The following is a 26,078-nucleotide window of genomic DNA, read 5'->3' as shown; positions in this document are numbered from 1 at the left end:
TAGGGTCTGTGCCGTGGTCCGCGGAGGTGCCGGCCACAATTGCCGACTCACACAGAGTCTGCCGCCCCAGTGGCGCGCACCGCGTAAGTAAATCATCTCAAGCCTCCCGGACACCACGTGACTTCTTGTGTGACCGCCCCCAACTCTGAATCCCTCCCCTCTCATCTACACGACTCGAGTCCCCGCCCCCTGTGAAAACAGACGCTGCTCCTCCTCCGTGCAGCAGCGTCGAGGCCCCCATGTAGCCTCTCCCTCCTCGTCTCTCCTGACCCTGTGCTCCTGTTTCTCCGTTCCTTTCCCATTCTCTTCTCCTTTCCCACGCATCACCCCCCCCCCCCCGACTCTACTCCCCTTCCCGCGGAGCGCCGCCAACGCGTACAAACAGTCGCTGGTTGACGTCAAAGCGACAAATTCTTCTGGGACGAGGACACGGCGCAGAGCTTGGGGTGTAAGGGCCCTGCACCACCTCACTGGTGTGCGTGGAACACGTTGGCGAAGTTGGCCGCCGACGTAAGTCCAGGAATCCGTCGCGGGTTCTGTGTCAGCTCCCGTGCATTTTAAAGGTAACGAGGTAAAGGCGGAGCCCTGCAATTACTTGTTCGCTACACCTCTAGCGGCAGTGGTTGGAGCCAAATCTTGAGAGTGGTATTTGGCCTACTCTTCCACACGTAAAGTGTTGTCTCACGGCATTGTTGATGACATTACAGGGTCGATCTTGGTGAAGAATTTGAGTTTCGTTTGAAGACTCTGGCAGCTTTACGGGAAAGGCATTTCCGCATCGCCTGTGGGATCCTTGGCATCAGTGGGGGGGGGGGGGGGTCTTCGTGGGGGTCCGTGGCTCCTCCCTGTCGGGGGAGGGGGGGGGTCATGCGTGGTCCTGGCGAGAGCCTGTAGGGCTCCTCGTGATACATGGTCCCACTTGGTTGGGGGAGGCCTGCCGGGCTGTGGTTGGACTCCCGGACAGCGAGGTTCATAAGCCACTTTTATTGAATGAATATGGAACAACGACATCGCGCGGCGGTACAGGGGGTCATCGGCTTTACGTGGATTTATAATAAATCTGTTATAACTCTACTCACACAAGCCCGCCCCCCCCTCCGCCCATATACCCCCATGATCACACGTTTCTTTGTATGCAGGTGTCTATGTATACAAGTGTGTACGGTGGGGAGCGGTACACATAGTGGTTAGCGCGCTGCGCTACGAACCCAGTGACCCGAGTTCAATTCCCGCTAACTGCCAACGTCGGTGACTCAGCCTTAAATGAGTACCTGGTGCGGTGTGTAAACATCGCCACTGGGGAGACAAAGGCGGCCGGAAGTGGTGCTGGCCACCCACCCCCTCGTGTGCCGTGTCGGCCTTCATAGGTGCTCGGTAACAGCACTTGCCCCTACCAGTCTGTTAAGGCTATATGGGGAATCTTTGTATTTGTATATATTTGTATGCATACAGATGTGTGGATTGGAGTGGCAGGTGTACATATGTGTTCATCAGGACACGTACAGGTGTACTGATCTATGTGTATGTACAGGTGCTGGAAAGCATGTATGCAGGTGCGTTGACACGTGCGTGCAAGTTTGTACACATGCATGCACAAATGTTCAGAGGTGTGTGTGTGTGTAACACGGCTTCAACACTCAGTATTTCCCATCACCATCGTCATCCCCATCATCGTCATCATCACCAACATCACAACCATCATCTCCACTGTCACGTAATCACCAACTCACCCACCCAGACGCTCACCTGCTCCCCCTCACCTTCCTCTCCCCACCCTCACGTGCATCTGTGCCCCCTGCTCTCAACTGTTACGTGATCTGACCCGGGGTCCCAGGTGTGACCGTCGCCCAGAGACCCCGGGGATCATATCCCTCGTAGGTCCCAGGGCCCTTGGGGTAGGACGTACGGGTCCCCACGGCAGACCACAGGGTCCCCAAAATGGGGCTCCAACTCCTGGGGTCAGGATTTAATACCCTCTGTGCCACCGGCACCTGCAACCATAGCCGTGCCGGGGCCGTGTCGAGTCGGCCTGGTGCGGCTCAGGAAGTGCGAGGTTGTCTTTTCCACTGCGGAAGCCGAGCCGAGTCGTGCCACTGCCGTCGCACGCGATAAGCACGAGACATCAGCGCCTGCACGTTCGGCTGGACTAGATGGGACGCAGGGTACACCGACAAGGATCAACCCCGCGCCTGGTGCTGCTTGGGGCACGAGCCTACGTTGGTATGTCTCGCGAGGCCAGCGTGGCACGGTTTGGTTCCGGTCGGGCTCGGGAAATCACCAGTGGGAAAAAAAAAAAACCCGTACCGTGAGAGCCCCACGCTGGCTCGGCTGTGCCAGTGGAAAAGGGGTATTTGGGTCACGGGACGAGGTTCGGGGGGGGGGGGGTGGGGGGTGATGCTCGGGGTGGGACCTGCTTGCCTCCTGCGGTGGTTCTGGGATGGGTTTCCTGGGCCGTGGGCCCCCAGAGTGAGCCCCCCCCCCCGCCCTGCCCCCGCCGGCCCTCTGCGCCCCTCACCCCCACCTCTACTTGCGGAAATTCTGGCTGAACTGCACGGCAGAGCGGCTGGCCACGCAGCGGAAGGCAGAGGGCGGCACGTCCCAGTAGTTGACGGGGTTGTCGAACAGGGAGATGCCTGAGTAAAGGACTCGCTTGGGACTCGCGCCCTTGCTGCAGAAGTCGTCCGATTTCACAGCCGCGATCTTGTTGCTGTGCAGGTAGACCACCTGGCAGTGGAACAGGCGAGCACAAGGGAGCGAAATAGTGAAGGCGACAATACGCCACGCAAATAAGAAAATAAATTAGATTTTTACATGTTTTTGGGTGCATGCCACAGCCGCCCGCACGCATAATTTCAGCAACATTGATTCAGTGAAAGAAAAACTCTGGACTGGTTTTTACAATTCATTATCTCATCAGGAGAGTCAGACTCGCTGGTGAACTGCCAGATGTTTATAGGCAAGACCGTGGGTCCGAGTTCGACGCAAAATTCTACAACACAACACAATCATATCGAGTGTCGTAGTGGGGAATGTAAGTCCCAACACAGATAAGCACACACTACGTCTCCTTCACATATCTGTCCCTCTGCGTGGGAAAGGAATGGAGAACCGGCTGCAAAAGATCAGGAGAGACAAGGAGAGGGAGGGAGAGGCATCACGACGGCCTTGACACTGCTGCACGGAGGAGGAGCAGCGTCTGTTTTCCCAGCGGGCGGGGAGAGGGGAGGGGCTCAGAGTGGGGGTGGACACGCACAAGTCACGTGGCTTACGGGAGCTGTTTTAGAGATGACGAGCAGCAGTAGGAGAGGACGTCACAGGTGAGATGGAGTGATGGAATCAGTTCAGGTCCTGGAAGGAGTGTTGCATCATATGATCACGAAAGATGGTTTTGGCTTTGCGAGGCCTTAATCCAGCAGTGGGTTGATCATGGCTGATGGTGATGATGGGTGAGGGCAGTGGTGGTTCTGGTTCACTGGGAGCCCACAGAATAAACAACTTTTGTGCCTCCTCCCAGCTTTTAAAATGTTAAACTCCGAGTGAGATGAGAGAAAAAATTTAGACAACAGCGATAGTGAGGTGAGAAAAGAGAGATTTAGACAAGATGGTGATGTGAGAGAGATGAGGGGTGAGGGAGTGGGAGGGTTGGTGGGTGAGCGGAGGGGTGAGGGTGTGGGAGGGTTGGTGAGTAAGCGGAGGGGTTAGGGTCTGGGAGGGTGGGTGAGCGGAGGGGTGAGGGTGTGGGAGGGTGGGTGAGTGGAGGGGTGAGGGTGTGGGAGGGTGGGTGAGTGGAGGGTTGAGGGTGTGGGAGGGTTGGTGAGTGAGCAGAGGGGTGAGAGTGTGTGAGGGTGGGTGAGCGGAGGGGTGAGGGTGGGTGAGCTGAGGGTTGAGGGTGTGGGAGGGTGGGTGAGCGGAGGGGTGAGGGTGGGTGGGTGAGACTCACCTGCAGGTGCTTGAGGAAGGCCAGGCCAGGGGGCACCTGCGTTAGGACGTTGCTGTCCAGGTGCAGCTCCCTCAGGTGTGGGCAGGTCTCCAGGCTTCCATTCTGAATCACCTTGATCTGGTTATAGCTCAAGCCCAACCTGCACGGTGCACACACGGGGAGAGATATCACTTCACACAGAGATACTCTCTCCACACAGATACTCCACACGGTATGATGTGTGGTTTAGTGTATGACGTGTGGTCTAGGAAATGATGTGTAGTCTAGTAAATCACACGTAAATCTTGACTTAAAGCTTTCGTGACTGCAGGCTTTCGTGACTGCAGGAAATCATATTCTTTGGGTCTTTCAGTAAAGTCACGTAGATAGGTGCTTTGAACCTATCTATGTGACTTTACCGAAAGACCCAAAGAATATGATTTCCTGCAGTCACGAAAGCTTTAAGTCAAGATATACGTGTGATTTGGTGCATGATGTGCGGTATGCGGTGGTACCGGTGAATGAGCGGGTATCGGATCAGATCCTCTTGCTCCAGAGCTGTGATCTGGTTGTGCTCCAAGTGCAGCTCCTGAATCGAGTTGGGCAGGTCTGAGGAGGGGCGGGGGGAGAGGAGACAGCGGAATGGGGGTCATGGGGTGGGTGGGAGACAGTGGGGGGGGGGGTGGCGGTGGGGGTTTGGCTGGGATAGTCCTGGCTTCAGGAAGTCTGCTACTAGTGTGCTGAAGCTTTGATAATAAATTCAAATTGTCTCCGGTTTAAAATGTTCTGAACTCGTACACAACTCCTTATATGGGCACATGGCGGCGCTACCTTAGCAGCGGACGGAGCTACCTGCGTAGTGGGCGGGGCTACCTGAGTAGTAGGCGGGGCTACCTGCATAGTGGGCGGGGCTATCTGAGTAGTGGGCGGGGCTACCTGAGTAGTAGGCGGGGCTACCTGAGTAGTAGGCGGGGCTACCTGCATAGTGGGCGGGGCTACCTGAGTAGTGGGCGGGGCTACCTGCGTAGTGGGCGGGGCTACCTGTGTAGTGTGTGGGGCTACCGTAGTGGGCGGGGCTACCTGAGTAGTGGGCGGGGCTACCTGAGTAGTGGGCGGGGCTACCTGAGTAGTGGGCGGGGCTACCTGAGTAGTGGGCGGGGCTACCTGTGTAGTGGGTGGGGCTACCGTAGTGGGCGGGGCTATCTGCGTAGTGGGCGGGGCTACCCGAGTAGTGGGTGGGGCCTATAGGCAGTGAGCGGCATCAGACTCAGGAGGAGCGACGAGGCCTCCCCCCCCCCTCCAGTGGAGGCACTGAGGGAGGCAGTGAGGGAGGCAGTGAGAGAGAGAGGGGGGCTGCGGGCTCACTGCTGAGTGTCCCCCCATCCACATCATGCTGAGCCTGGCGAGACGCGAGGCGGCGCTCACCTTTGGGGATGCGCGCGAGCTTCGAGTCGGACACGCGCACGTACACGAGGCGCTCCAGTCCCTCGAAGGCCCCCACCTCGATCCCTGTCGACTGCAGGGGGTTCCCTCCCATCTCTGCCAAAGGGGAAGGGGTGCGGGGATAAAGGTCGGAAGAGGTCAGGGCCAGAGTAGGTGGGAGGGGGTGGGGGGGCCCGAGGGGTGGGAGTGTACGGGAGGGGCCAATGCGAAATACAGGCGAGACCCAGGTGAAATCAAGGTGAGACCCAGGTGATGTGTGAGATCCATTAGAGATCAAGGTGAGACCCAGGTGATGTGTGAGATCCAGCTGAGATCAAGGTGAGATCAAGGTGAGACCCAGGTGATGTGTGAGATCCATTAGAGATCAAGGTGAGACCCAGGTGATGTGTGAGATCCAGCTGAGATCAAGGTGAAACCCAGGTGATGTGTGAGATCCAGCTGAGATCAAGGTGAGACCCAGGTGATGTGTGAGATCCAGCTGAGATCAAGGTGAGACCCAGGTGATGTGTGAGATCCAGCTGAGATCAAGGTGAGACCCAGGTGATGTGTGAGATCCAGCTGAGATCAAGGTGAGACCCAGGTGATGTGTGAGATCCATTAGAGATCAAGGTGAGACCCAGGTGATGTGTGAGATCCGGCTGAGATCAAGGTGAGACCCAGGTGATGTGTGAGATCCAGCTGAGATCAAGGTGAGACCCAGGTGATGTGTGAGATCCAGCTGAGATCAAGGTGAGACCCAGGTGATGTGTGAGATCCAGCTGAGATCAAGGTGAGATCAAGGTGAGACCCAGGTGATGTGTGAGATCCATTAGAGATCAAGGTGAGACCCAGGTGATGTGTGAGATCCAGCTGAGATCAAGGTGAGACCCAGGTGATGTGTGAGATCCAGCTGAGATCAAGGTGAGACCCAGGTGATGTGTGAGATCCAGCCGAGATCAAGGTGAGACCCATGTGATGTGTGAGATCCAGCTGAGATCAAGGTGAGACCCAGGTGATGTGTGAGATCCGGCTGAGATCAAGGTGAGGCCCAGGTCGCTGGTGAGATGCAGGTCATTTGCAGGTGAGTAAGGTACAGGTGGAGTTCAGGTGAGGTTCAGGTGAAGTGCGTTTTACAGGTGCGATCTCAGTGACATCGAATAAAGGTGGGGTTCATGTGAGGAGGCAGGAGATGCGGGTGTGGAGCAGCGAATGAGAGAGCAGCTGAGAGGTGAGGAGCAGGAGAGAGGTGAGGTTTCATGTGAGGAGCACGTGAGATGATGGTGAGGAGGTGAAGGCGACTCTATACCACACATCGTACACTCGACCAGGATGGCCAAACTCCCATCATGGCATCAAGGAGGGTGCTGTACCTTGGCTCGCCAGGAGAAGGCGGTACAGCAAAATGCGGACTAATATCACCTGTCCCTTGTGTATGGGATCCAGTGTTGCCCCCTCGCACACGTGGGGCTTCTCCAGGTGCTCGCACGTGTGTACACATTCATTGGCTGAAAACGTCTTCATATCTAGAAGACCGCAGAGCTTGGGGCGATCACCGACAGCGCCGGCTCCGACCGGCTGGCTGTTGTTGCTGCTGCCTTCATCCCCGCCTCTGGTCCCTCGGCGAGTGTGGGAGATGTGATTTGCACGAGCTACAACGACGCTGCTTTGTAAAAAAGAAACCCAAGAGAGGTAGGTGAGGAGCGTGTGTGGAGCGGGGGAGGAGGAGGAGGAGCGAGGCCTCACCGAGCGCGTGGAGTCTCTTCATGCCGGAGAACGCGTCCTTGGGGATCTTCTTGATGTTGTTTTCGTGGATGCGGAGCTCCACCAGGGAGGGCGGCATGGAGCCGGGCACCTCGGTCAACTGGTTGTGCGAGATGTACAGCTTGTCCAGGCTCGAGAGCGGCGCAAACGCCTTGGGGTGCACCTTGCTGATGAGGTTGTTCACCAGGTACAGCGCCTACGGGCAGGAGGAAGGGGAGAAAGTGTGGGACGGCCCCGATTGCTCGATTACTCACTGCGATGCGGAGGTTCACATTCTCAAGCTGATTGTGTTTGACACCAGTGGAGAACTCATAGAGACCTACAGGATGGAGACGTCTCATTTGCAAGAGTGAGCTGAGGCATCAGGCTACTGCCAATGGGAGGGCAACGATTGCTGCTGCTGCTGCTACTGCTGCGTGTGTGTGTGATCCCAAATGGGAAATTTGCGGTGTCATATTTTTTGAGATGGAAAATCTGGGACCATGACGCCGACAACGCAATGGCCGACTCCTCGTTTCGAATGACGTCATGGGGATCTTTAACGTCCACTGCGAGTGAAGCAGCATCACGGTCAATGCCACTCAACCGCAGTACTAACCAGGGAGGCCGCTAGATTCGAATTGCGACTCTCTGCAACAATGGCGAACGCAAACCTGTCAACCCATACGGTTTACCCCGTATTCTTGTACAGGGAAATAGAGTTCTCAGGTCCATACGGCGTACAGCCGTTTCAATACGGGCAATACAATGGTTGTGTCTATTTGTCTGTGTTTCTCCCTTGTGATGGCACTTTGTAGGATGAACGTTGAGATGTATAAGGGCACGGGGTGACCAATACGTTTAACACGTAGGCTTTCGCAACCAATATCATCTATAATAGAGGTTTTTTTGGGTTAGATCGCGTAAATATATAAATTTATTTCTTTGCTCGATGAATGAGCGTCTTCATAAGAGCAGATTTCTGTGCGGGGTGATGGTGTGGTTTAGATATGTGGATGACACATTGGTGGTCTGGCCACATGGCAAAGATACACTGAACGCATTTCTAAATCATCTCAACTCGCAAAACCCATCCATCCAGTTCACCATGGAAGTGGAAGCTGACAGAAATCTGCTCTTATCAAGACGCTCATTCATCGACATGTTGAAATTCAACATGTTAAAGAAGTGCTGCAAATTAACGGTTACAATGATGCACAAATCAACAGGGCATTGAATACCAAAACCAAATCAAATAACAAGAGCATTGAAACTGGCCAAGTAGTTAAACGATCAAAATACCGTACATTGCGGGAGTAACTGATAAACTAGCCAGATGTTTGGAAAAACAAAACGTCCGAGTCAGATTTGGCACGGTACATAAAATACAGAATTAAATATCTGGTACAAAATATGTATTACCGAAGCTATCAACAGAAGGTGTGTACAGGATTAACTGCACGTGTGGTCAACGTTATGTTGGGCAAACAGGACGAATGTTCAGCACGAGACTAAAAGAACATCAGAGAAATATTACATTCTCCCAAATGCAACTGTCAGCAGCAGGAGAATACGCGTGCCAACAAGGACACTCAATTGATTTTGATGATGTTGAAGTTTGTGCAAAACTAGCTACTACTGGCCAAGACTAATTAGAGAATCTATCGAAATTGAAAGAAATAAAAAAAACTTTAACCATTCGGATAGCTACCGTCTTAGTGCTGCATGGAAGCGAATAATCAAATAATACATTATTTAAATGCATGCCTACAAAGGGCAGCGTACTTCAGTAGGGATTACCGTTGGTTGGGCTATTTTAATAAACACAATAGACAGGAAGGACAAGTAGAAAGTGCTCGCATAATGCACATGCATCATGTACGCTACTTCAGTAACCCCCCCCCCCCATCACTGTGCAAGAGCGCAGAAGGGTGGTCAACACATCTACGCCTCGATATAAGGAACGAAACAGGTGGACTTCTCCACAAATCTGGCTGTCGCCTGATGAAGCTAGTTGTAATTACTGGCGAAACGTCGTACTCAGATTGTAAATGTTGTTAGTGCTGTACTAGTGACGAATTGGCCACGTTCTGTTTACGTGACACACCTTACTAGTTGGCTGTGTCAGGTGGTGGCGGGTTTTAACGACACATTTATATAGTTACGCGATCTAACCCAAAAAAACCTCTATTATGGATGAGCAATAAGGTCTGAATTGGTCTGTAATAAGGTAGGGCCGTGTTGAGTGCGGGGAGGGTGGGCAGTGGTGGCAGTCATGTTGGTAGGTGGTGGTGGTGAAGTGGTTGGTGGTGGCGGCTGTGTAGATGGTTGTGGTGTCGCGATGGAGGTGGGGATTGTGATGGCGGTGGTTATGGTGATGATGGCAATGACCGTGTGGTGAGCACAGCGAGGTTAACAATGCGGTTTCAAGAGCCTCGGATATTTAAGCCTCCTCCCAAAAAATAAAGTGACCGTATATTCGATATTGCTCCATAATGGTTGAAAAGCTACGTTATAATCCTGTAGCACTGCCATCCCTCCTGGAGGTAGATTGTCCATTAAAGCCGTTGTATCGCTTGTGTGCATCGCTAGCAGTAATGTGACAAAACTGAACAAAGTCTTGCTCAGCTTTGGCCTCGGTGCGGTTGTGGTTGCCGTGTTTGTCGTGATGCGCGTGGTGGTTGTGTGGCTGCGATGTTCATCATGTCGTGGTCGCTGTTGTGTTTTTTTTTTAAATCGTGGTTGTGGAGTTCAGTGTTGGTTCTGTGGTTGTGGCGGTTGCATAGTTGTGTGTGCTATGTGGTTGTGATGATGCAATGACTTTTATGTGGTTACAATGTGCAGTTTTTGTCTCTGTGTTTATGGTGGCTGTGATGCTTGCGTTGGTTGTGATCATCATGACGTTCGTAGTAGTTGGTGGCTGTGGTGGATGTCGTGGTTGTGCTGGGCATGTTGTTGTTGGAGACACTTGCATAGAGTTTATTGAGGCCCTTGAAGTCGTCCTGCTTGATCTCCGTGATCTTGTTGTTCTGCAGATCGAGGAGGCGGGCGTCTTTGGGGATGGCCTGGGGCACAGCGACGAGGCCTGGAGGGAGGTGGCGGCAGAACAGACACAGGGCCCACGTTAGGTAGGTCTCATCTCCCTCTGCTCCCTGCGGCTAGAGCCAGGGGGAGGGCAGTGAGGGATTCATAATGACGACGGTACATTCTCATGTCGATCTCCCCTCCTCCTGCCTCGTGAGATATTCTTATTCTTCTCATGACACGTCCTGGAGACCCTATCCCTGGCCTGAGGTGTGGAGGCTTCAACTTGGCCCGCCCCTGCCGTGGATTCGTTGTCTTCGTCGCGAGGCCCACGTGCCACTGACGGCCCCTGGTGGCCTTCCGTGCGGCCCCTGATGTGCCCCCCCCCCCCCGACAATACACAAAAGGTGACCCCCCCCCCCTATCATCACCATCGTGGTGCTGTCAAACCCCCAATGGTTTCAAATGTGGCGGCCCTCACACTGATGATGCCTTCTCGGCAAAAGTGCCCCCCCGCCCCACCCTCTGAAAGTTAGCGGAGAACAGCGCTCGTGGCCCTCAGGCCGGTCGCCAGGGTAACGAGGCCGTCGCTGCGGATCACCAGCCACGTGCAGCCAAGCGATGGGCTTCAAGGAGATGTGACGTCAACATGACCCAATACCCTCACCCGACACCCTCACCCAATACCCCTCACCCAATACCCCTCACCCAATACCCTCACCCAATACCCCTCACCCAATACCCCTCACCCAATACCCCTCACCCAATACCCCTCACCCGACACCCTCACCCAATACCCCTCACCCAATACCCCTCACCCAATACCCTCACCCAATACCCCTCACCCGACACCCTCACCCAATACCCCTCACCCAATACCCCTCACCCAATACCCCTCACCCAATACCCCTCACCCAATACCCCTCACCCAATACCCCTCACCCAATACCCCTCACCCAATACCCCTCACCCAATACCCCTCACCCGACACCCTCACCCTCACTCTCTCACCGCACGCGCTCACCCAACACCCTGACGATCCCTCAACAATTCTAACTCTCACCGCCCCCTTCCTCCTCCTCACCACCCCCCCCCCTCACCCAGGTCGGAGCACTGCACGACGCGCGCGCTGCACTGGCACCCGAAGGGGCAGCTCGCGTCGGGAGGCGGCGGTGGCGGCGGCGGCAGCGGCGGGGTGGCGGGCCCGCGTCCCGGCGGCTTCCTGGCGCCGGGCACTTTGGGGTGGTCCACTGCGGGCAGCTTGGGAGACGCGGCCGGGACCGCAGAGTCGTCTCCCGAGAACTCGACGGCGTCGTCGGCCATCATGAAGTCGGTGAAGAACTGGCGCTGGGCGAACGGTTTGGAGGAGGTGGCCGCGGCCACCGACGAGGAGATGGAGGGGGAGGAGAGGGCGCAGACGAGGAGCAAAGCGCACACGCACAGCGCGGCCATGCTGGGGAGCTGTGGTGGTGTGGGGGGTGAGGGGGGTGAGGGGGAGAGTTAGAGGTGTCACGCGGGGGGGGGGGGGCAGACACAGGTGTTACAGGTGTAACACAGGTGTAACACAGGTTAACACAGGTGTTACACAGGTGTGACAGGTGTCACAGGTGTTACAGGTGTAACACAGGTGTAACACAGGTGTTACAAGTGTAACACAGGTGTCACAGGTTAACACAGGTGTTACAGGTGTCACAGGTGTTACAGGTGTAACACAGGTGTAACACAGGTGTTACAAGTGTAACACAGGTGTCACAGGTTAACACAGGTGTTACAGGTGTCACAGGTGTTCCAGGTGTAACACAGGTGTAACACAGGTGTAACACAGGTGTTACAGGTGTAACACAGGTGTTACAGGTGTCACAGGTGTTACAGGTGTCACAGGTGTTACAGGTATTACAGGTGTAACACAGGTGTTACAGGTTAACACAGGTGTTACAGGTGTCACAGGTGTTACAGGTTAACACAGGTGTTACAGGTGTAACACAGGTGTGACAGGTGTCACAGGTGTTACAGGTGTAACACAGGTGTAACACAGGTGTTACAGGTGTAACACAGGTATTACATGTGTAACACAGGTGCCACAGGTGTTACAGGTGTCACAGGTGTCACAGGTTAACACAGGTGTAACACAGGTGTTACAGGTTAACACAGATGTAACACAGGTGTTACAGGTTAACACAGGTGTTACAGGTTAACACAGGTGTTATAGGTGTTACAGGTTAACACAGGTGTCACAGGTGTAACACAGGTTAACACAGGTGTTACAGGTGTAACACAGGTGTCACAAGTGTTACAGGTTAACACAGGTGTCACAGGTTAACACAGGTGTTACACAGGTGTTACAGGTTAACACAGGTGTCACGGGTTAACACAGGTGTCACAGGTTAACACAGGTGTTACACAGGTGTTACAGGTTAACACAGGTGTCACGGGTTAACACAGGTTAACACAGGTGTTACAGGTTAACACAGGTGTTACAGGTTAACACAGGTGTTACGTGTTACGCGCAGGCGTTATACACACAGGTGTCACACACACACACAGTGGGACACACACAGGTGACACACACACAGGTGTGACACACACACAGGTGTGACACACACAGGTGACACACACACAGGTGTGACACACACACACAGGTGTGACACACACACAGGTGTGACACACACACAGGTGTGACACACACAGGTGACACACACACAGGTGTGACACACACACACAGGTGACACACACACACAGGTGTCACACACACACAGGTGTGACACACACAGGTGACACACACACACAGGTGTCACACACACACAGGTGTGACACACACAGGTGACACACACACAGGTGTGACACACACACAGGTGTGACACACACACAGGTGTGACACACACAGGTGACACACACACACAGGTGTGACACACACACAGGTGACACACACACACAGTGTCACACACACAGGTGACACACACACAGTGTCACACACAAAGATCTCCCGTATAGCCTTAAGAGACTGTAGGGGCAAGTGCTGTTAGCGAGCACCTATGAAGGCCGGAATGAACACGAGGGGGTGGGTGGCCAGCACCACGCTATGAACCCGGCAACCCGAGCTCGATTCCCGCTTACGGCCAACACCAGTGACGATTATCTGAACCGGTCCTGGGCCTTCCCTAGGTCGACTCAGCCTCAAATGAGTACCTGGTGCGGTGTGTAAACATCGCCACTAGGAAGACAAAGGCGGTCGGGCGTGGTGCTGGCCACCCACCCCCTCGTGTGCCGTGCTGGCCTTCATAGGTGCTCGCTAACAGCACTTGCCCCTACAGTCTGTTAAGGCTATACGGGGGATCTCTTATCTTTGTGTCTCACCTGTGAGTGAGATCTGTGCGTGAGTGTGTCACACCTGTGTGTGTGTGTCACACCTGTGTGTGTGTGTCACACCTGTGTGAGTGTGTGTGAGTGTCTCACCTGTGAGTGAGATCTGTGCGTGAGTGTGTGTGACACTGTGTGTGTGTCTCACCTGTGAGTGTGTGTCACACCTGTGTGAGTGTGTGTGAGTGTCTCACCTGTGAGTGAGATCTGTGCGTGTGTGTGACACTGTGTGTGTGTCTCACCTGTGAGTGTGTGTCTCACCTGTGAGTGTGTGCGTGTCTCACCTGTGAGTGAGATCTGTGCGTGAGTGTGTGTGACACTGTGTGTGTGTCTCACCTGTGAGTGTGTGTGTCTCACCTGTGAGTGAGATCTGTGCGTGAGTGTGTGTGACACTGTGTGTGTGTCTCACCTGTGAGTGTGTGTGTCTCACCTGTGAGTGAGATCTGTGCGTGAGTGTGTGTGACACTGTGTGTGTCTCACCTGTGAGTGTGTGTGTGTCTCACCTGTGAGTGAGATCTGTGCGTGAGTGCTGGACGGGAGTTGGGGTGGAGACGCCTTCGCTTTGCCGCCCGAGTCTCTGACTGTGGCCGCCGGAGAGAACGGAGCGGATGGTGGAGGGAGGGGGAGGGAGAGGGGGAGGGGAAGGGAGGGGGAGGGAGGGAGCGAGGGAGGGGGAGGGAGGGAGGGAGGGAGGGAGGGGGGGAGGGAGGGATAGATGGGGTTGTGGGGGGAATAGGGGTCTGACTCAGACCCCTATTCGCAGCTTTTGGGCTGGGGGGTCCCTGGAGAAAGGGGTAGGCGGAGAGGGTTGGGGTGTAAGGGGGGGGGGATGGTTGAGGGGAAGGGGGAGATTTTGGGGTTGGTGGGGAGGTAGAGAGGGGGGTAGGGGAGGGAAACGGGCGGGAGATGTGGGGTGAGGTGACGGGTGAGCAAAAGGGAGGTGGAGTGTGTCGCCAAGTGGGGGTACGTGTCGGTGTGTGTGTGTCGGTGTGTGTGTGTCGGTGTGTGTGTGTCGGTGTGTGTGTGTCGGTGCGTGTGTAGGAACTCGCTCACAGCACTTGCCCCAAAAGTATGTTAAGGCTATGCAGCTGATCTTTGTCTTTGTGTAGGTGCGTGGGTGTTCATCGGTGCTAGCTAAAAACACTTCCCCCCAAATTATGTTAAGGCTATAAGGGGGACCTTTGTCTTTGTGTCTGTGCGTATAGGAGTGTGCGTTTGCTCAGCGCTATGTGTGGGGAGCGGTGTTGCAGGGCAACCCTCTGCGCTACGAACCCAACGACCCAAATTCGATCCCCGCTCACGGTAACCACCAGAGACGATGGTCTGAACCGACTCCGGGCCTCCCCTAAGTCTACTCAACTTTAAATGCGAGACCTGGTCCGGTGTGAGAACGTCGGCAAAGGCGGCCGGGCGTGGTGCCGTGCCGTTCTGCATCGAGACACGCGAACAGCACTCGCCTCGACAGCCTGTTTGGCGAGATGGTGTCTACGTGTGTGTCTGTGCGTGTGTGAAAATGACGGCGTTATTGACCTGGTCAAGGTCCATCTATCTATGTATGATCCCGTAGAGAGGCTTTGGGTTATTCTCTCGTGATTTCTGACCATTGAAGAAATTCACGATGGTTGGTTGGCCAGGCCCGGGTAATGCTGCGTGACCTGGAGTTTGAGCCCTTCGCTGTTCGACAGGGACATACTCTGGCCCCTACACTCTTCAACCTCGCTTGAGAACCTTTTCTACGGCTCTACCATCTGGCGTAGGGGCAACGGGAGGATGATCGATGCTCGGGCGGCTCTTGATTGGCGCCACCTTTGGCCCCGCCGTGTTAGTATGCGGATCAATCTGAGAAGCAGTCGGAGCATCTGCTGCCAAACCTGGATCCTAAATCCTAAATGAAAATGCTGGTTGGCTTTACCGTCAGCCGCGCGGAGGCAGAACGCCTCCTTGGGTATATTTTGCCATCAACACTCCACCCTCGGTTTCTGGCCACGAGTGACATTTGGCGGGGGGTGATGCGACCCAGCGGAGAGGCGTCGTCGTTGTTGTTGTTGTTGTTGCTGCAGAGGTTTCGCGCTTCGAATTCCAGCGGCCACCCTAATTATTTCCGCGGTTTGTATTAACCGTAAATATATATATATACTTCTCGGAGCCGTCAGCTTTCAAAGTGGAATATTAAAGATCCCCGTGGCATTCTCCGCAAGTTTAGGCCATTGTGTGCGGTCGTCGTGGTCTAAACATATTTTTAAAAATGTGCCCGCAAATTACTCAGTGGGCAAACATACGGCAATCATTGAAGACTCGGCAGGACCCTCCTGCAACAAAGACGGCGAGGCTTTCCTGGGCAAACGCGGGCAATACAAACAATCCTAGCGCGATGGTTGTGGCGTTGCGCGGAGGAGGAATGGCCCCTACCTGGGCAGCGTGCGTGTCGCCGGCTCCAGTTTGGAAGCAGAGGTTCTCACTTCGAATCAGTTTCGCGGCATCGTCGTGCTATTTCAATCAGCTGCGCGAACGCTGTGTGGAAGCCGCCTGGCCTGTCGTTCCATGCGGAGGAGCTTTGTGTCTTCCCGGCCACCGTTATGCCACGGAAAAGGTGAAGGGCACTCAAACGTAACATCTGTGCCGACTTAAAACGTTTAGGCTGGCCTGACTATGATCCGTCCTGGGTTTAACCAGACAATATTTCGTGAGAAACTCACAGGCCCTTGAAAGATCTGGTCACGGTCCTATCATTAAGCTCCTCTGGAATGTGAGGATGCTTTGACTGGGTCGTGTAGCCCACATGCCTAGCCACCACATGCCCAAGCAGCTTCTGTTTTTGCTGGATAGAGGGGGCTTGACGGGCGCGGCATGGGCTAGAGAAGCGATGACTTGACATGGTCCAGGTGATTGCGGCTCTGAGTGGACTTGCCAATGACTGGCTCGGGAAGTTACGCCAACTGGGCAGTTGGAGGCAGTCGCCAGCAATGGAGTGCAGAGGAGCAACGCTCACAACAACGTGAGGGAGCACCGGGGGGCTACATGGCACAGTGGGGAGGATCGTGATTTCATCTGCCAGTCGTCTCGTTCAGTCAATCCCATGGGACCTGTCCATGTCCCATGTTCCTCTGCCAGCAGCGAGCCTTGGCCATTGCACGTGGCCTCAAGGTGTACCGAGCTTGGTGCAAGCGCTGTGGTGACGTCACCGGATGCTGTTGTCGTGCCCAAAACATGGGCTGAATAACAGGCACGAGACAGACGGGAGAGAGAGAGACGGGGAGAGTGGAGACGGGGGAGACAGGGAGAGAGTGGAGAGAGTGTGGAGAGTGAGGAGAGAGAGACGGGGAGAGTGGAGACGGGGGAGACAGGGAGAGAGTGGAGAGAGTGTGGAGAGAGTGGAGAGTGAGGGGAGAGAGACGGGGAGAGTGGAGACGGGGGAGACAGGGAGAGAGTGGAGAGATTTTGGAGAGAGTGGGGAGTGTGGAGAGTGAGGGGAGAGAGTGGAGTGAGTGGAGGCGCGAGAGAAGAAGGGAGCCAGGATTCGGAGCCAGATTTCCGCATCTGGATTAAGTTAAGGGTTTCGCCTCGGTGGGGAGACGGGGGCGGGCGAGTCCGGGGACCCCGGGCTGCCCACGTCTTTGTTCTGGTTGTGTGTCTGTGCCAGTGTGTGTGTCTGTGCGTGTCTGTGTGTGTGTCTGTGCGTGTCTGTGTGTCTGTGTGTGTCTGTGTGTGTGTCAGTGTGTGTCTGTGCGTGTCTGTGTGTGTGTCTGTGCGTGTCTGTGTGTGTGTCAGTGTGTGTCTGTGCGTGTCTGTGTGTGTGTCTGTGCGTGTCTGTGTGTCTGTGCGTGTCAGTGCGTGTGTCAGTGTGTGTCTGTGCCAGTGTGTGTGTCTGTGCGTGTCTGTGTGTGTGTCTGTGCGTGTCTGTGTGTCTGTGTGTGTCTGTGTGTGTGTCAGTGTGTGTCTGTGCGTGTCTGTGTGTGTGTCTGTGCGTGTCTGTGTGTCTGTGTGTGTGTCAGTGTGTGTCTGTGCGTGTCTGTGTGTGTGTCTGTGCGTGTCTGTGTGTCTGTGTGTGTGTCAGTGTGTGTCTGTGCGTGTCTGTGTGTGTGTCTGTGCGTGTCTGTGTGTCTGTGCGTGTCAGTGCGTGTGTCAGTGTGTGTCTGTGCCAGTGTGTGTGTCTGTGCGTGTCTGTGTGTGTGTCTGTGCGTGTCTGTGTGTCTGTGTGTGTCTGTGTGTGTGTCAGTGTGTGTCTGTGCGTGTCTGTGTGTGTCTGTGCGTGTCTGTGTGTCTGTGTGTGTGTGTCAGTGTGTGTCTGTGCGTGTCTGTGTGTGTGTCTGTGCGTGTCTGTGTGTCTGTGTGTGTCAGTGCGTGTGTCAGTGTGTGTCTGTGCCAGTGTGTGTGTCTGTGCGTGTCTGTGTGTGTGTCTGTGCGTGTCTGTGTGTGTCTGTGTGTGTCTGTGCGTGTGTCAGTGTGTGTGTCAGTGCGTGTGTCAGTGTGTGTCAGTGTGTGTCTGTGCGTGTGTCTGTGCGTGTGTCAGTGTGTGTGTCAGTGTGTGTCTGTGTGTGTGTCAGTGTGTGTTTGTGCGTGTCAGTGCGTGTGTCAGTGTGTGTCTGTGCGTGTGTCAGTGCGTGTGTCAGTGTGTGTGTCAGTGTGTGTCTGCGCGTGTCTGCGTGTGTCAGTGTGTGTGTCAGTGTGTGTCTGTGCGTGTGTCAGTGTGTGTCTGTGCGTGTCTGTGTGTGTGTCAGTGTGTGTCTGTGCGTGTGTCAGTGTGTGTCAGTGTGTCTGTGTGTGTGTCAGTGTGTGTCTGTGCGTGTGTCTGTGTGTCTGTGCGTGTGCCAGTGTGTCTGTATGTGTGTGTGTCTGTGTGTGTCTGTGCGTGTGTCAGTGTGTCTGTCTGTGCGCGTGTCAGTGTGTGTCTGTGTGTGTGTCTGTGCGTGTGTCAGTGTGTGTCTGTGCGTGTGTCTGTGTGTCTGTGCGTGTGTCAGTGTGTGTCTGTGCGTGTGTCTGTGCGTGTGTCAGTGTGTGTCTGTGCGTGTGTCTGTGTGTCTGTGCGTGTGTCTGTGTGTCTGTGCGTGTGTCAGTGTGTCTGTCTGTGGCGCGGTTAGCGCGCCGTGCTCAAAAGTCAAGCGATCTGAGTTCTGGTCCCGCTCACGACCAATAACAAAAAAGTGGTGAACATTTAAACGGGTCCTGGACCTCTCCTAGGTTGACTCAGCCTCAAATGAGTACCTGGTGTGGTGTGTAAATATCGCCACGAGGGAGACAAATGCGGACCGGGCGTGGTGCTGGCCACCCACCCCCTCGTGGGCCGTGCTGGCCTTCATAGGTGCTCGCTAACAGCACTTGCCCCTACAGTCTGTTAAGGCTATACGGGGGATCTTTGTCTTTGTATATGTGTGACTGTGTGCGTGTGTGTGCGTGCGTGTGTGCGTGTCGTGGGCCGTGGAGGCGTTTATAGGTGCTACTCGCTCACAGCACTTGCCCCTAAAGTCCGTGCAGGCTATCGGGGTGATCTTTGTCTTTGTGTGTACAATGCAACGTTGAGACGCACAAGGGCCTCAACACGAGGCTTTCTCTGGTCCACGTCTGTGTCCTCCTGTCTTTATCTCTGTGTGTGTCCGTCTGTGTGTCAGTCTGTGTGTGTGTCCGTGTGTGTGTGTCTGTGTGTATCACAGTCTGTGTGTGTGTCTGTGCGTGTCACAGTCTGTGCGTGTCCCTCTGTGCGTGTCCCTCTGTGTGTGTCACAGTCTGTGTGTGTCCCTCTGTGTGTGTCCCAGTCTGTGTGTGTCCCTCTGTGTGTGTCACAGTCTGTGTGTGTGTCCGTGTGTGTGCGTCTGTGTGTGTCCCTCTGTGTGTGTCACAGTCTGTGTGTGTCACAGTCTGTGTCCCTCTGTGTGTGTGTCTGTGTGTGTCACAGTCTGTTTGTGTGTCTGTGTGTATGTGTCTGTGAGTGTGTCTGTCTGTGTGTGTGTCTGTGTGAGTGTCTGTGTGTGTCTGTGTGTCTGTGTGTGTGTGTCTGTGTCCGTGTGTGTGTCTGTGTGTGTGTCTGTGTGGGGTGCGGTAGTGTAGCGGTTAGCGCGCTGCGCTACGAACCCGGCGACACGGGTTCGATTCCCGCTCACGGCCAACACCAGTAACGATTATATGAACCGGTCCTGGGCCTCCCCTAGGTCGACTCAGCCTCAAATGAGTACCTGTTGCAGTGTGTAAACATCGCCACTAGGGAGACAAAGGCGGTCGGGTGTGGTGCTGGCCACCCACCCTCTCGTGTACCGTTCCGGCCTTCATAGGTGCTCGTTAACAGCACTTGCCCCTATAGCCTGTTAAGGCTATATGGGGGATCTTTATCTTTGTATCTGTGTGCGTGGTTTCTGAAACTCACGGAGATTTTTTCCTTCCTTTGGGGTTGGAGTGTAATGTTTATTTATTTATTTAGTCATTGTTGTTGTGGGTGGGTGGGGGTGGGTGGGGGAGTTGAGTGTTTGTTTTGGCTTCAATCTCGCCCGTCCTCCTCCTCCTCCCTCTCGGGCCGGGGATGTGAGGAGGAGCCCCTCCTCAGCTGCCGGGCCACGGTTCCATCCCTGGATGTGGGGGGGGCCGTGGTCGTGCCGCCCCCCCTCGCCGTTCAGCGTCTGCGACGGGAGACCTGTGAAGGAATCAACCCGCAAGTTCGGTTGTCAGGAGTTCGGTCCGCCAACCATCCGCTCCCCCACCCCCCCAATTGAATCCTCCTAATCACCATCATCGTCGTCGTCCTCGTTAGTGGTGTAACTACGACGATTGTGAAGCGAAACCAAGAATCATCCGGGGAGGTGGAGAGAGAGCGGGGAGGGTGGTCATAGAATAACAATGGGGGATAATAACAATAGGGATAATAAACAACGCGAATAATAACAATGGAGACAGTAACAATGGGGATAGAACAATGGGGATAATAACAATGGGGATATAACAATGGGGATAATAACAATTTTTAAAAATTAAACCCAACATTTAATTATTAAATAATTTAATGTTGGGTTTGTCTATGGCGGTGTATAGTACGGGGTATATCCGTGTGATGTAAGAAAAAAGTTTACCTGGAGGCATATTATATGTTTGCGACATACAAGTGTAATGTATGACTTACTGTTAGTAGCTCAGCTGATTGGAGAGTATATCGAGTATATTGATGATATTGATGTAGTTTATATTTTTTTTTACGTGGTGGTTTGGCTGCTGCAGCTCCTTACTATTAAAATTTCCCTCCCTTTATTACTGCTAATCCTACTTCCTCCCTTTATGACTGCCAATCCTACATAATACTCGAGCATAATATGACTTTGAGACCCCCCCCACCACCTACACATTCCACAAGTAGTGACTAATCCCATATCTGCATTTTCCATAAACATGCTAAATTCCTCTGTTGGTATGTAAATGTCTTTGTCAAGGCGCTCTCCTCCTCTAACCCAGCTTAAATATACGCTGCCAAGCTTGGTGGTGTTCATTCGGACAATGGGGATAATAACAATGGTAACAATGACAATGGTAACAATGACAATGGGGATAACAATGGTGATATTAACAATGGGATATTAACAATGGGATTATAACAATGGGGATAATAACTAATAACAATGGGTATAATGACAATGGGGATAATAACAATGGGGATAATAACAATGGGATTATAACAATGGATATACTAGCAAGGATAATAAGTGGTATAATAATGTGGATAATAAGGCGAATAATAACAATGGGAATGACAACAAAGTGAATACTAACAAGGTTAATGACAACAATGGGAATACAGTAACACCAAATAACAACCGTGACGAACAACAACAGGAATAGCAACAATGGGAACCACCACAACGCGAATAACAGTGGGACCTTGTTCCCAGTATCGAAGTAGGCACAAACACATTGACAATAGGGGTTGCCAGAAAGGGTAAACGACCTATTCAGCGACACGGGTGTGAACAACAACAGCAGCAGCAGCAACCACAGCGGGCGAGTGGGGGCCGCAAGCACGTGGGAGTCATCACGGCAATGGGGGGGGGGGGTCGTGCCGGGGGGGGGGGGGGCCGGGGCCCGTTCTGGGCCTCTGCCGCGACGCGGGCGGGCTGGTGGCGCGGCTTAGCCGGCCTGTAGACGACTTCCAGAAGCATTTTACATTTTAAACAGGATCACTCGAGACGTGCGTTGCGTTAAAGAGAGAGATATGTGTGTGTGTGTAACAACTCTTGAGACACTCTTGACTGGCGAGGGTTTCTTTATTGAGAACACGACGTCTTCACGGCGACGAAGACACAGTGACCGATTGAGGACACGGCAGCCCCGAACCTCGCTCCTCGCCCCCTTTTATCCCCCCCCCCCGCCCCAGCGTGGCCCACCCCTCCGCCCCTGGCCACGCTCCTCTTCCCGAACTCTCTCGCAGGTTCCTGAAGATCCCAGATCGTCGTTCCCCTGTCTGCTGCCTGGCCTGGTGACCAGTCCCCTATAGGATCTCCACACACCTGTAGTGTCCACTCGTGGTGACCAGTCCCCTATAGGATCTCCACACACCTGTAGTGTCCACTCGTGGTGGCCAGTCCCCTATAGGATCTCTACACACGTGTAGTGTCCACTCGTGGTGACCAGTCCCCTATAGGATCTCTACACACCTGTAGTGTCCACTCGTGGTGGCCAGTCCCCTATAGGATCTCTACACACCTGTAGTGTCCACTCGTGGTGACCAGTTCCCTATAGGATCTCCACACACCTGTAGTGTCCACTCGTGGTGACCAGTCCCCTATAGGATCTCTACACACCTGTAGTGTCCACTAGTGGTGGCCAGTCCCCTATAGGATCTCTACACACCTGTAGTGTCCACTCGTGGTGACCAGTCCCCTATAGGATCTCCACACACCTGTAGTGTCCACTCGTGGTGGCCAGTACCCTATAGGATCTCCACACACCTGTAGTGTCCACTCGTGGTGGCCAGTCCCCTATAGGATCTCTACACACGTGTAGTGTCCACTCGTGGTGGCCAGTCCCCTATAGGATCTCCACACACCTGTAGTGTCCACTCGTGGTGACCAGTCCCCTATAGGATCTCCACACACCTGTAGTGACCAGTCGTGGTGACCAGTCCCCTATAGGATCTCCACACACCTGTAGTGTCCACTCGTGGTGACCAGTCCCCTATAGGATCTCTACACACGTGTAGTGTCCACTCGTGGTGGCCAGTCCCCTATAGGATCTCCACACACCTGTAGTGTCCACTCGTGGTGACCAGTCCCCTATAGGATCTCCACACACCTGTAGTGACCAGTCGTGGTGACCAGTCCCCTATAGGATCTCCACACACCTGTAGTGTCCACTCGTGGTGACCAGTCCCCTATAGGATCTCTACACACCTGTAGTGTCCACTCGTGGTGACCAGTCCCCTATAGGATCTCCACACACCTGTAGTGTCCACTCGTGGTGACCAGTCCCCTATAGGATCTCCACACACCTGTAGTGTCCACTCGTGGTGACCAGTCCCCTATAGGATCTCCACACACCTGTAGTGTCCACTCGTGGTGGCCAGTTCCCTATAGGATCTCCACACACCTGTAGTGTCCACTCGTGGTGACCAGTCCCCTATAGGATCTCCACACACCTGTAGTGACCACTCGTGGCCGCTAGTCCACAAGGTCACTACCAATACTGTATAAACACACGCACATGGGCGCCTTTGGGGCTCGTGAGCAGAGTGTGTTGGCCCGTTTCAGCGAGATGGCCACTTGGGTTGTTTGGTGGTGCAGAAAGACGCTCAGGCTGATGTAACTAAAATGTTTAGATGTGTTTGTATCGTTAACAGTTCAGTGTCATCGCTGCCAACCCACACTGTTTACCCCGTATTCTTGTACAGGGAAATTGAGTTTTCAGGTGTACAGCCGATTCAACACGGGCAAAACAATGTTTGTGTCTATTTGTTTGTGTTTCTCCCTTGTGATGGCACTTTGTAGGATGCACGTTGAGATTTATAAGGGCACGGGGTGACCAATAAGGTCTGGATTGGTCAGTAAAAATGTAGGGCACTGATAAGGGGTTGACAGGTATGCAATGTTCATATTTTTCCCCGGTTTTAAAGTACAGTATTTGAATTTTATTAATACCTTTCCTCATCTGTCATTGTATACCCAGTAGACATGCCAATGTTAGTCCAACATGAGCTTGTGGTTGGCAAGGAGCGTAATCAAAGGGGAGAGTTAGGAGAGTGATTGTGAGCCTCTGCGGCTCTATTTAGAGTCGGTGGGGAGCGGTGGTGCTGCGGTTAGCGCGCTGCGCTACGAACCCGGCGACCCAAGTTAGATTCTCACTCACGGCCAACACTGATGACGATTATCTAAACCAAGTCAGGGTCCCCTCCCCAGGTTGAGTCAGCCTCACATTTCCACTGGGGAGACAAAGGCGGTCGGGCGTGTAGCTGGCCACCCACTCCCTCGTGTACCGTGCTGTCCTTCATAGGTGCTACTCGCTAACAGCACTTGCCCCAAAGTCTTGTAAGACTATACGGATGATTTTTGTCTTGTATTTGTCTATGCGAGTCTGTGCGCCTCTTAGTAATTCGAGGTCGTAATTATTTCACTGAATATTTTCCAGGCTGCTGGTCGACTGTAATCGTTGGCACATGTGCGAGCGAGAGAGAGAGAGAGAGCACATCAGCCACATTCACGGCGGCGGCGATGAGAGGCATACTCGATGTGGTGTGCTGCGCAAGCAAATATTTGCTGGCTCGTCAAATCTGGGTGGGTGGACAGGGGTTGGTGGATCACGCACAGATGCTGTGAAACTCCCTTCGCTTGGGCGTCGAGGGGGAGCCGTGCCGTGGATCGCCAGCAGAAGGAAGTACAGCGAGTGGACGACTTGCAATCTGTTTTCATCTGTACGGCTGGAAGGGGGGGGATAGAGTGTTGCTTCCTCGCGCAAGGCGTGGGTTTTCTCCGGGTGCTCCGCGTTCCTCCTCTGACGCGCGCGCGTGTGAGAGAGAGAGAGATACACACTCGTGAGAAATTGGCTGAAAACATCTTTTGGAAATAAGGAAAAAAAGATGCAACGTGGTGGTAGTTTCCCTCCTGCGAGAGAGTCGTAGGATTCAGCCGTGGCGCGTGTCCCTCGCGTCGGCCTCGACCCGACTGGGGCCGCGTCCTCGGTGGCAGTGACATGGAGTCCGTGAATTCGAGTCCAGGTCTCGGGAAAGAAAAGGGGAGAGCCAACAGGGACAGAAAGCGCGTTGCAGGGGGACACGTTTTGCCTCCGTAATCACGTATTTTTTTCCTGAAGTATCTCCCGGCACGTGGGAGCGAAACGTCGGACCTCGTGCCGGACAACGCGCGTGCGTTACGACCCGTAAAAGTGCATCGGAGAGCAGAGGGCTTTTATAATCATTATTAATATTCGTATTATTTTGCTGCTGCTGCTGCTGCGGCTCTTGTTTGCCTGGGAGTGTTGGCGGAAGGAATCTGACCACAATTACTACACAATTTCCTGTCGGGAGAACAAGGGAGACACGGGGAGGGGTGGGAGGGGAGGACGTAGATGGAGCGATCTTGGGGGTCGTGGCGACCTGGGGAAGACTACGGGCGCAGCGGTGGAAAGCAGAGACATACAGACATACAGACAAACAGACATAGACATACCAAGACAAATACAGCCCCTACCCCCCGTATATTTTAACAGACCGCTGGGGGACAAGAGCTGTTGGCGAGCACCTATGAAGGCCGGCATGGCACAGCACTCGTTTGAGGCTGAGTCGACCGCAGAGCCCGATCTTGACACCGCTGGTACCAGTCCAGCAAGGTCAATCAGCTCCACATCCTCCCCTACCGCATCAGTCCGTCTTTTCTACAGCCCGTGTCGTGCCCGTTTAGCCTCCTCCTTCGGGCCAAACAGCAGCTGCTTGGGCATGCGGTGTGGCTGGGCATGTGGTGTGGCTGGGCATGTGGTGTGGCTGAGCATGCGGTGTGGCTGGGCATGCTGGCTCCATGACCCAGCCAACTTAGCCTCGCTTGGCGGAGGAGCTCACCAATGGGGCGGTGCCCAGATATTTCAAGGATGTGTGAGCTCCTCACACAATCCCGTCTGGTTAAATCCAGGATTTATCGTCGGCGCAGATGTCCCTTCAGAGGGGTGCAGGTTTCGCAAGTATAGAGAAGGGAGGGCATGGCTGTGGCCGAGAAGACGTGAAGCTTCAGATGGAGCGACAGGACAAGAAGCTTCAGACCAAAGTCAAGGACAAAGATCCCCGTGTAGCCTTAACAGACTGTAGGAGCAAGTGCTGTTAGCGAGCACCTATGAAGACCAGAACGGCACACGAGGGGGTGGGTGGTCAGTACCACGCCCGGCCGCCCTCGTTTCTAGTGGCAATTTTTACACATCGCACCAGGTACTCATTTGAGGCTGAGTCGACCTACAGATACAACCACACACATTATCACACGGACACAATCGCACATACAGGCATACACAGTACCACGCTCACCACGCAAAGAGCAGACACAAATACAAAGATCCTAAGACACAGGGACATTGATACATACAGACACACACAACCCACAGGAAAATATAACACAGACCACAAACGTGCACAGACACGCACGAAGGGGTGATACATACACCACAAACCACA

At 53.9% G+C, this 26,078-nt stretch overlaps 1 protein-coding gene across 2 annotated transcripts; it reads right to left on the bottom strand.

The window, feature by feature from the left end:
• Nucleotides 1–1,427: 1,427 nt before the first annotated feature.
• Nucleotides 1,428–14,059, bottom strand: LOC144731772 (biglycan-like). 2 transcript variants are annotated; one of them, XM_078612994.1, is made up of 8 exons: nt 13,966–14,059; nt 11,206–11,566; nt 10,054–10,166; nt 7,085–7,298; nt 5,345–5,458; nt 4,435–4,528; nt 3,941–4,079; nt 1,428–2,724 (listed from the first exon to the last, which is right to left on the bottom strand). In XM_078612994.1, exons 2-8 carry the CDS (start codon nt 11,555–11,557, stop codon nt 2,524–2,526), a joined length of 1,227 nt encoding a protein of 408 aa, XP_078469120.1. In that variant the 5' UTR covers nt 11,558–11,566; nt 13,966–14,059; the 3' UTR covers nt 1,428–2,523. The 2 variants fall into 2 exon arrangements, with proteins under 2 accessions (XP_078469120.1, XP_078469121.1); XM_078612995.1 differs by lacking the exon at nt 13,966–14,059 and adding an exon at nt 13,460–13,480.
• Nucleotides 14,060–26,078: the final 12,019 nt, after the last annotated feature.

Source organism: Lampetra planeri, chromosome 40 (assembly GCF_965212315.1).
Source record: "Lampetra planeri chromosome 40, kcLamPlan1.2.h2, whole genome shotgun sequence".
In the NCBI taxonomy this organism is placed as follows: domain Eukaryota; kingdom Metazoa; phylum Chordata; class Hyperoartia; order Petromyzontiformes; family Petromyzontidae; genus Lampetra; species Lampetra planeri.
Note: the sequence above shows the minus strand (reverse complement) of the source record. Positions and strands in the feature narration are given on the sequence as shown.

Coding starts and splice junctions, on each gene's coding strand:
- LOC144731772 (XM_078612994.1), bottom strand. CDS start 11,557: ATGGCCGCGCTGTGCGTGTGCGCTTTGCTCCTCGTCTGCGCCCTCTCC. Junction 4,080..4,434: donor CGATACCCGCTCATTCACCG/GTACCACCGCAT, acceptor TGCACCGTGCAG/GTTGGGCTTGAGCTATAACC. Junction 2,725..3,940: donor CCTTCCTCAAGCACCTGCAG/GTGAGTCTCACC, acceptor TTCCACTGCCAG/GTGGTCTACCTGCACAGCAA.